Source organism: Solanum verrucosum, unplaced genomic scaffold, assembly GCF_900185275.1.
Source record: "Solanum verrucosum unplaced genomic scaffold, falcon-dt-bn FXZP01000261.1, whole genome shotgun sequence".
In the NCBI taxonomy this organism is placed as follows: Eukaryota; Viridiplantae; Streptophyta; class Magnoliopsida; order Solanales; family Solanaceae; genus Solanum; species Solanum verrucosum.
The window spans coordinates 1,954,203-1,965,548 of record NW_026019969.1 but is presented as its reverse complement, the minus strand read 5'-3'; the positions used below and the strand labels follow the sequence as shown (position 1 = coordinate 1,965,548).

Genomic DNA, 11,346 nt, shown 5'->3' with positions numbered 1-11,346 from the left:
GAATTTAATCAGAGCTAGGCTGGAATCACCAAGCCAAATAAGCCATGCTAGTCAAAAAGCATGCAATTAATATTATTGCTTAAGCTTCACGTAAGTAATTACTTGCATTGACTTTTGTTATGTTCAATAGAAATTAAAATTCTATCCATTAATTCTAAAAATAGTACCAAAAATTCTAAAACATTTGCAGAAAGTAAAGAAGAAGAATAATGAACACAATTTTTAAGATTTGTGGATAAAACATATCTTTGTTAATGAGCTAGTTGAGGTTTTTCAAAGTCGTTTTGTACCAACCACTTGACTATATTATACTTAAATAAATATTTGTCAGTTTGGACGCAATCTTAATTATACTTTGTCAGACCAATGTAGATTTTTTAGAAATATTTAATTTCAGATAAGATTTTACAAGATGTATTTAATTTTAGTTAGAATTTTTGGAGGCTACTTTACACTAAACTACGATTTTGGGTATTATATTTCCTTGAAGAGGCATCTAAATTTTTTCTAAATTAATGGAATATTCACAAAGACCACATCAAGACGTGACCATCACACTCTTCTTGACAACCAAATACTTCAAAAAAAAAAAAATCCACAAAATCTCTGGATGTCTAATAAATCCCAAGGAGGTAAAAATCATCATATCTTTGAGAAATATGCCACTATCCGCACCCGAATTATAAAAAATTTAAAAGAGAAAATCAAGGGAATAAATAGATTTATACCCATATTTGTTTTACCAATAAAGTTATGTTTCTTATTTTTTATTTGTGATTGCAATTTATACCCATATGAGTTGTGGTGCAGTGGTGGACTGTTTCCACCTTAACCAGAGATCTTGTGTTCGAGCACTGGATATGAAGAAAATCTTGTTGGGAGCACCATACTCAAAATTGACCCTGAAATATGTGATTTGAATTTAATCGATACTTCAATGCGTATCTAAAAAGGGGGTGGGAAAAAATAATAATTATACCTTGTGAGATCATTCCGAATCTCAACAACCTTTTTCTTTATTAACATTAACTAGTTAAATAAGCTAATTCCGGCGTAGAGCTTAATTATCTTTTCAAAAGTATATGTTGCAAAATGTTTTTTAAAATCTATAAATTGTTGCTTTAGCTGGAGTTTGATATCATGCATTATTTTAATCATTTCTCAACTATCATTATTGCTAATTGCTAATTTAATAGAAAAATGGTCAACTACAGAAAACATTACCTCAGTGTAGAAAATAATTTGTCTGAGATGGAGTTCCTTTAATGAGATTTAATCCAAAGGAAATGCTTGATTAGCAATGTAATTTTATCCTCTTAATTTTTATTTATTTATGTCAATGTAGCTAATTACTTGGTTTACACGGTTGCCTACTTAATCATAGTCTGGCTTCCAATTATAATATAGAGACACACTTCATTCGTTTTAATTTGTTTGTATATATATTTTTTTAATTTATTTCTAAAATGTATATTTTCCCCTTTTTAACAACTTATTAAAATTTTGGGTTACTTCTTTCTATTTGCTTTGTCTTGATTGTGTTGTGCATGTATTAGTTGACTCATGATATTGATTACTCAACAATTACATTAATACTTTAAATTCCATTACACCTTCAACATAGATAATTAACCAAAAATCTTTATATTTCCACTTAATATAAAGATTTTAGTTGGGAAATATAAATGATTGTTATTAGGCCGATAATTAAGTACCATGTTCGTGTTGCATGCATTACTCGTTTTTTTTTTAATCAAAAATCAGTTTTTTCATATAAGGAAGAGAGACCGTGATCCAAAAATGGCCCCATTCCACGGTAATTATTTAGGTAGGTGCATTCAATTATTCATATTAAAAGAATTATTTTCGAAATGATTTTATGATCATTTATAATTTGATTTTTTTAAAAAAAAAATTGAAAATTTCAAGTTTTTATTTGTAAAAATTAAAATCTCTTATAAAAGTTACATGAAACTATAAACAAAATTTATAAAAGACTACAAAATCAAATTTCCCCAAATTCTTGGATTTATATCTTAGTTTACTGTAAAGATATAATATATAAACGTGCTTTTTAATTTAGACTCAGCTGACATCTATGTCTTTCAACTATAGGTGTGCACAAAAAGGCACTTAAACTTGTATAAATTTGACAAAAAGACATGTGTGTCCTAAGTGACATAATACATATTAAACGCCATATAAGACGTCATATGTGTATACTTGTTCAACTTCATATAAGTTTAAGTGTCTATTTCATGTGCATATTCAAAGTTTAAGAACATAGATATCAACTGAGACCAAATTAAATACTACATATTTATATGTGTTACTTGAGGGGTGGGGGTGGGGGTGGGGTGGGGGGTTCCTACTTTTGGTCACCGACCCATGCACATGAATCTTGAATTTTCTGATTAATCCTGAGGAATTGGAAGTACATGTACACGTTATCTAAGACAAAAATACACAAACACACTAGTGATCGGTCAGTCGATCGAGCCCTAATTTCCAAACACGTTTTTTTGGTTACCTCCCGAAAAATAGGAATAAGCTATCCCCATATCAAGTAATAATAATGTAATGAAGAAACAACTCGTTTCTTGATCTTACAAGTAATGTCTTCATTTTGGATATCCCTTTATTCAATTATTTGGATTTATAGTATGTTTGACCAAATTTATAAGTTGTTTTAATTTTTTTTAGTTTCAAGATTTTATTGAGTTGTTTAATCAAGGTTTTAGAAGAAAAAAAAAACATTTTAAAGTATTAGTTGAAGTTGAAATTAAAAAAAATTCAAAAGTATTTTTGATACCTTGATCAAACACAAATTACTACTTTAATATAAACAAAAATATATTTTATAATTTTGACAAAAGGTCTTTTAGTCACGTCCTTGTAGGATTACAATTTTTAATTCCATATACGAGGCATATTAGGGTAGAATGTTAGTAGGGGTAAAGAGTTATCTTCTCTTGCGAAGGTTTTGGTTTGTTAGTACATGTCGTAGTACTAGTCGTACCGGCATTGTAATTTTTGTCATATGTTATTTTTTGTATTTCGATTATCACACTAATATTTATTTCTTGTAGACTTTACACTGGTTTTCTTATTCACTTCTATGCGTTCTCCGTTTTTTTCTTCTTCTTTTATTAGGTTTGATGCACTTCATGTGCCAAGGGTCTGCAATCTGCATACACTCTATTCTTTCCAAACCCACTTAGTCAATATGTTATTGTAATCGAACAACTTTACTTTATTCTTTTACGTAAAATTGGATAAATAAATCTAGGCTTTAATTTTTCCTCTATTATGGGAGAAGATTGTACACTTTGGTACAATGCAATGCAATAAACGAGTATGTACTAGTGCATGAATCACTCTGTTCAGAAGTTCAAAACAAGAATGAAGAAAAAGAACTCTGTACCTTAGGCTATTAGTGGTATATATATATATATATATATTTAGACTTTCGATCCTCATTGCTTGTCTATGGCTAAAGCGTTAAAGAATTATTCACAATATCTAACACATTTAATGACTATTCAACTAATAGTGACGACGATCTTTTAAAATAAAAGGGAAAATGGTTTGAAAAATATTTTAACTTTGGCCAAAATTGCTGTTATGATACCAAAATTTTATGGAGGATCTTTTACCCCCTATTTAATAGAATATTTTAAAGGTATATATGTGCCCACGTGGACACATTACTATTTAAAATGATGCAATATTTATGATGTCCACGTAATATACCTTTAAAATACACTATTAAATAGTACAAGAGGTAAAATGTCCTTTCCAAAGTTTGGTATCGTAACAACAATTTTGACAAAGTTGAAGTATTTTTCAAACCCATTTCTCAAAATAAAAATGAAAACTTAAAATTTTGATTAACTTCCTAACGATATTAAGGGATACAGATTTGATTTACGCTAGAAAAGGAAATGATATTACTCAATAATAAATTTGATTTAGAGTATAGCTAGGACTATAATTGTTTTTCATTATCTTTTCCTAAATTTTAATTTAAAAATCATGTTATTATCCTTTAATTTACCTGATGGTGTAAAATAATTTATACACTGATGGTGCACAAAATTTAAACTCAATATATATATATATATATATATATATATACACACACACTCAAGGCTGAGGGCTTAATAGAATCGATGACCTGAAATCATATTTCTATTGTTTCGCGATAGAAATTAGTTATGGCTTCAAATTAGCGATGAATTCCGTGGCAATTTTTTCTATAACTTTTTTCACTTAGTGGGTGTTTGGATTGACTTAAACGTTTGTCAAATCTACTTTAAAGTCAGTTTTTGACTTCTGAAAGTGTTTGACAAATATAAAAATAACTTAAAATAAGTTAGGAAGTGTTTGGCAAGTTCAAAAATAACTTAAAATAAGTTAAAAACCAAAAGTAGGTCTCCACGACTTTTTATTTTTTTACTTAAAAGTCATTTAAGTTTGATTTTTTATTTTTGACTTAAAAGCTACTCTCTCTGTTTAAAAAAAATGACCCACTTTCCTTTTTAGTCTGTTTAAAAAAGAATGACCTCTTTCTTTTTTTGGTAACATTTTAATTTCAGTTTTCCACATGGCATGTTAAGACCACATGATTAAAGGGCAATTTTGTACATTTGATATGACTTTAATTTAGGACTACAAAATTCAAAAGACTTCTTTATTTTCTTAAACTCTGTACCAAGTCAAACTAGGTCATTCTTTTTGAAACGGAGGACATACTTTTTTTTAAATCAATCCAAATGGGCTCTTAGTATGTCGAATGTAAATGAAATTAATTACTCCCTCCGTCCCATTTTATGTGACAACATTTGACCGGGCACGGAGTTTAAGAAATAAATGAAGACTTTGAAATGTTTACCAAATTGCCCTTTTAAAAAGTAGACTCAATTTCTCTCTCCTCATAAATGTATTGGAGTATTATTTTAAGATTAAGTGGGACCAACAAGGATAAAAAAGGAATTGTACCTTTAAATACTTTCCTTATAAGGAAATGTGACATTCTTTTTGGGACTGACCAAAAAGGAAATGTTGCCACATAAAATGGGACGGAGGGAGTAACACATTATTTGGAGATGTTAATTATTAAGAGATCCATGATATGTACAAAATAAAAATAACCTACCACCCACAGTAAAGATTTAAGTTAACCAAAGTCAAATAGTTAGTATATTGAATTTTACTAGTCTTGTAACCAATACAATTAGCTTCGAAAAGTCATTGATATATTTTCTATGTGCTGCTTGTTGGGAAACTTCCTGCAAACACAAAGAATGAATGAATTCTCCCACATTTTTATTTTGTAGCTTTAATTCCCTATTTGACACCAAAGTATTCTGAGGAAGGAATACAAGCCTAACCAAGACTAGGCCAATTAAGCAGCCCATGATAAGCCTCCTTTCAAATGAAAAATCAAAGCACTATATTATTATAGGATACTTGTGAATATATATTGTTCCGTCAAATAGTTTATTAATATATATGTTATACATATATAAGTATGTATATTAAGGGCTTGTTTCATCATGTGAGATGAAATAATGATATGAGATGACGAAGTTAGAGTTTTGCTTGAACATGCAATTTAGATTTTTAAGTAGTACTTTTTGTTTATAAACATAAAACTTTATCAAAACAGACTCAATTCTTTATACAATCTTACCAAATAAACAAAAATTCATAATCATAAAAATATAATTACACCATCACAAGATAGATATTCTAAATTTTTTTTACAACATATTTACTATAATCCTTCCACATAGTACAAACAATCTTCTCATGTTGGTAATAATAAATGAAGTAGGGGTTGGTTTTGAAGTAGTAATAAATTTTATTGGTGAGAGTAATGGTTATATCTGATATAAATGGTTTAAAGGTTGGTATGAGTAATAATATCAACTAAAAATTTTGTTTACATGTAAAATAAATGGTTAATACATAGAAGATTGTATAATTAAAAATTTCAAATTTCAATCATGAGATGAAATCATACACCCAAACATCTACTTAATATAAAATATTCACTATTTATGCAGTATGAACTTTATACATATTTTATAAACTAGATGGTTGAATGATCCGCCAGAAAAAATGCAACACGATAGAAAAGTTCGCTTCACCGCGTAAGATCCTCAAATCAAAATCAACTACGACTATCTCCGCCGCGTAAGATCCTCAAATCAAAATCAACCACGATTACTATCCGCGGTCCATTCTCTTTTTCTTCCTTGCCCTGTTCAGGGCAGTAATTATCCCTATTATTTATATATACTACTTGAAAAAGATATAAAGAAAAAATAATTAAATTACCAGTAGTACCATTGTATTCTCAACTTTTTTCTTTCTCACGTGTAGCTTCTAGCTTGAACATGAAATTTCATTTTTAACTTTTTAGACGCAAGCAATTACGACTAAATTAGTCAAATACCCAACATTAAAAAGAATTGGGAAAAAAATAGTAAGAATCGTAGATCTACTTTTTTCTTTTAATGGGTACTTTTATTTTTCAAGATTTTGAACATTAAAATAGACTTTTCTATTTTTATTTTTGTGATGTAATTCTTCTATACGTTAGTTGACATATTCTCATTAAACACTTCAGTCTTTCTCCCTATAAATATCCCTCACTCATGCCTTAATTCTCTTACCATAACACAACTACAAGAAACACATAATACTTTTAATACAATTAATTATTTATTAAAAGTATTTGAAGTTAAGCACTTGTGAGTTGTGTGCATTTTGTTAATTTTCATCTTCTTAATTCTGTTCACTTTTAAACTCATTTAGAAAAGAAAAAAAATGGGATTTGAGATTGCAAAGACCAACTCAATCTTGTCAAAGCTGGCTACTAGTGAAGAACATGGCGAAAACTCGCCATATTTTGATGGGTGGAAAGCATACGATAGCGATCCTTTCCACCCTCTAAAGAACCCAAATGGAGTTATCCAAATGGGTCTTGCTGAAAATCAGGTACTTCAATATATTTGCTTTTCTCTTTGTATTAAAAAAAAAAAAATGGCTTTTCATAGTTTGACCGAACAGACTATTAATTTTCTCTGAAACATCGTTTGCAGCTTTGTTTCGACTTGATAGAGGATTGGATTAAGAGAAACCCAAAAGCTTCAATTTGTTCCAATGAAGGAATCAAATCTTTCAAGGCCATTGCCAATTTTCAAGATTATCATGGCTTGCCTGAATTCAGAAGAGTACGTATCGTACTATAGTCAGTTAAATTACCCTGATAGTATAAAAATTCGTAAGTATATATAGCTAACGATTTTATATTTGCAGGCGATTGCAAAATTTATGGAGAAAACAAGAGGAGGAAGAGTTAGATTTGATCCAGAAAGAGTTGTTATGGCTGGTGGTGCCACTGGAGCTAATGAGACAATTATATTTTGTTTGGCTGATCCAGGCGATGCATTTTTAGTACCTTCACCATATTACCCAGCGTACGTATTTTTCATTTTATATAATTAAAAAAAACCATCAAATCATTTTGTATTTGTTTATTAGATAAATTGACTAATTTTTAAAATTATTATAAATTTATTTAATTATCCAAAAATATTCATTAAGTGGCTGAATAATATAAATAATTTAGTATACTCACGATGTATATAACTTAATCTACTCGGTTCCTCTGGGGAATTTGTCTTTTTATGTTGGTCGGTTTAACTTTGGGCCATCAGAAGAACATTCTGGTGAATTAATTAATTAATTATTAATAATAGATGTGTTTGTCATTCTTTTTTAAGACAATGAGAGTTTAATTAGTCTTAATTACGGGATTATCACGCAAGCTCTTTCTTGAATTTTATTATTCTTATATTAAAAGTGATTCATAATATCTTTCTTTAGTGGAATCCAGCTTGTTCGTGAAGCTTTGTATTCACACTTTAAAACAAAAAATAAATCTGGTTGTAATTGATTAAAGAGAGAAATATAAATACTGATAAAAACAATAGTCAAATAGACGAATAAGGAAAAAAATTAAAATACACAAAATACTAAAAAAAAGAACTAAGTTATAGTGGTCAATTATTGAGAACTTTTTAGAAGAGTTGATCCCCACTTTAATTTCTTGCTTGACCCGTGAGTCGTGACTATTGGTTATCGAGGTAAAATGAAATTTCAAACATTGACTATGACTTGTTAGAGAGTAATTAACACAAGTCAAGATTGTTACTCTTTCTCCTTATCTCATTAGAATTGGTAAAATAATGTCTGACATACCTTTTTTACTTTTATTTATTTTTAGTAAAAACACGTTAGCTTGGGAAAAAAAATCCCACGTGGGGGTGCATGTTACACAAGTCAATCGTTGCATATATTAATATATGTATTACTAAGTCCTAACTAACAATATTTTGGCAATTGACTAATGCAGATTTAACAGAGATCTAAGATGGAGAACTGGAGTACAACTTCTTCCAATTCACTGTGAGAGCTCCAACAATTTCAAAATTACTTCAAAAGCAGTAAAAGAAGCATATGAAAATGCACAAAAATCAAACATCAAAGTAAGAGGTTTGATTTTGACCAATCCATCAAATCCATTGGGTACCACTTTGGACAAAGACACACTGAAAAGTATCTTGAGTTTCACCAACCAACACAACATCCACCTTGTTTGTGACGAAATCTACGCTGCCACTGTCTTTGACACGCCTCAATTCGTCAGCATAGCTGAAATCCTCGATGAAAAGGAAATGACTTATTGCAACAAAGATTTAGTTCACATCGTCTATAGTCTTTCAAAAGACATGGGGTTACCAGGATTTAGAATCGGAATCATATATTCTTTTAACGATGACGTCGTTAATTGCGCTAGAAAAATGTCGAGTTTCGGTTTAGTGTCAACTCAAACGCAATATCTTTTAGCCGCAATGCTATCGGACGAAAAATTCGTCGATAATTTTCTGACAGAAAGTGCGATGAGATTATTTAAAAGGCACAAACATTTTACCAATGGACTTGAAGAAGTGGAAATTAAATGCTTGAAAAATAATGCGGGGCTTTTTTGTTGGATGGATTTGCGTCCGCTTTTAAGGGAATCGACTTTCGATAGCGAAATGTCGTTATGGAGAGTTATTATAAACGACGTAAAGCTCAACGTCTCGCCTGGATCATCGTTTGAATGTCAAGAGCCAGGGTGGTTCCGAGTTTGTTTTGCGAATATGGATGATGGAATGGTGGATATCGCGCTCGCGAGAATTCGGAGGTTTGTAAGTGTTGAGAAAAGTGGAGATAAATCGAGCGCGATGGAAAAGAAGCAACAATGGAAGAAGAATAATTTAAGACTTAGTTTTTCGAAAAGAATGTATGATGAAAGTGTTTTGTCACCACTTTCGTCTCCTATTCCTCCCTCACCACTAGTTCGTTAGGACTTAATTAAAAGGGAAGAATTTAATTTATGTTTTTTATATTTGAAAAATATTTGTAAGAATAAGATTATAGAAGGAAATCTAGGAGGAGTATTTTCAGAAATAGTTGTTAGCGTATGTATTGACAACTGATCTATGTACTTTGACATCATAATTTGTCTATCTAATTAATGAAATGTAAAAGTAAAGTTATGTTATGAGTTATGACTCTTATAGATTCTTTTAATTTCTTGGACTTTCTCGATTTTATTATATTATTTTTGCGGTATTAAATTTCATGTATTTTATTCCCCATATATATGATACTTCTGTATATTTTATTGGGAAAATGAAATACAGTACTTGTTTGTGGGGAATATGGATTCCAAGTGGTCAAGTAGAAATGGATAGTTACATTACATGATTTCATAGATTTTTATATGTATTATATGACTCGAGGGTCTATCAGGAACAACCTGTCTACTTTTAAAAATAGAGGCAAGGCTTTGTACACTTGTGAAATTATACATGATATATATATATATATATATATATATATATATATATATATAACATGGATACTACAATATATCCTCAAATTGGATGTATGTGTATTGAAAAAATAGTGTGGTGTGAGTATTCCTCATTGATTAGAAAAAAAAATGTCCTCTTCAATTATTATATTAACACTAAAGAAAACGGGAAAGTCTCCTTTACATTATTGTATATTTGTATTTATATGTCATGGCTTTAATTAGGAGTTTTGCTTTTCTCTACGTAATTTCTATTTCAACTGCAAATAATTTAAACTATAATGAGTTATTCCGTAGGTTTCTGTTTTGGAAGAAATTATCATTTGGAAATGAGCACACGATAATAATGTCATGTAATCAATTGCAGCCCAATGTCATGACCTGCCAAACTCTAAGTCCGTGACACCAAACACAAAACATTAGTTAGAAATTCACAATCTACATGTTTGCCTAATTAATCCACATCTTGATAATTGATAAGTAGTACTTATCAAACTTTGTTGTTTACTATTTCGAATAATTAACTTGACATATGGATGGAAATTGCAAAACTATTTTAAATAAATCCTGTCAACATCACAATAATGTAGGAACACAAGTTCTCGATCTATTGATTTTGGTGTTTGAGGAAACTATATTTGCGTGGCTTCTTACTTATTTTATGATGTTTGATAGATAAGAAAATTAATATTATCCCAATAGAATTTTATGTAATACATATAGGAAAACAACAATGGGGTGGGGGAATATTGGGTTGGCAAGGGTGGGTTGGTAAAGGGGTGGCGGATGAGAAGATGATGAATTTTGAATGCTACATTACTATTTATGAAACTTGTTTTTCGAATTCATTTCTAGTAGTGTGTGGCATGACTTGGACAAGAGAAATACAAATATTTTAAATTCATACATGCTACATTTTATTTTATTTTAATTTATATAAAAAGAATATCGTACATATTTATTTAAAAATATAGTGATTTTATTACTATTATTAAAATAATTTATTACTATTCAATATTTATAACTTATTTTAAATCATAAGTTTTTGAATTTATTTATTTTTTACTATAGAATTTGATATCCAGTCAAACCGCCACATAAATCGAGCCAATATGTAAATAGAAAATGTTAGACAAAAAAATGGATTTATTGGAAGACAACCTGACATAGGGGTCCAACTGAAAAGGATTAAATTGTCGGACGACTTTCTAATATTTTAGTCAACCCCAAACCCAAAGCCTTTTGACTTCAATAGAGTAATTATATGTAGGGCACTTCTTTATTTTGGGTAAAAAAAAAACACTTAAAAAATGAAAGTAGAGGATTACTGTCCATTTTTTATTGTCATATCTTTCTTTTCTAGAGTCAAACGATAATAACTTTGACTAATATTTTATGATGTATTTTTC

General features: G+C 29.6%; 1 protein-coding gene across 1 annotated transcript; it reads left to right on the top strand.

Annotated features, from left to right (window-relative positions):
• The first annotated feature begins 6,681 nt into the window (after positions 1-6,681).
• Positions 6,682-9,600, top strand: LOC125816490 (1-aminocyclopropane-1-carboxylate synthase 2). Its single transcript, XM_049496103.1, has 4 exons — positions 6,682-7,008; positions 7,113-7,244; positions 7,330-7,490; positions 8,429-9,600. The coding sequence occupies exons 1-4, from the start codon at positions 6,838-6,840 to the stop codon at positions 9,423-9,425; spliced, it is 1,461 nt and encodes a 486-aa protein (XP_049352060.1). The 5' UTR covers positions 6,682-6,837; the 3' UTR covers positions 9,426-9,600.
• Positions 9,601-11,346: the final 1,746 nt, after the last annotated feature.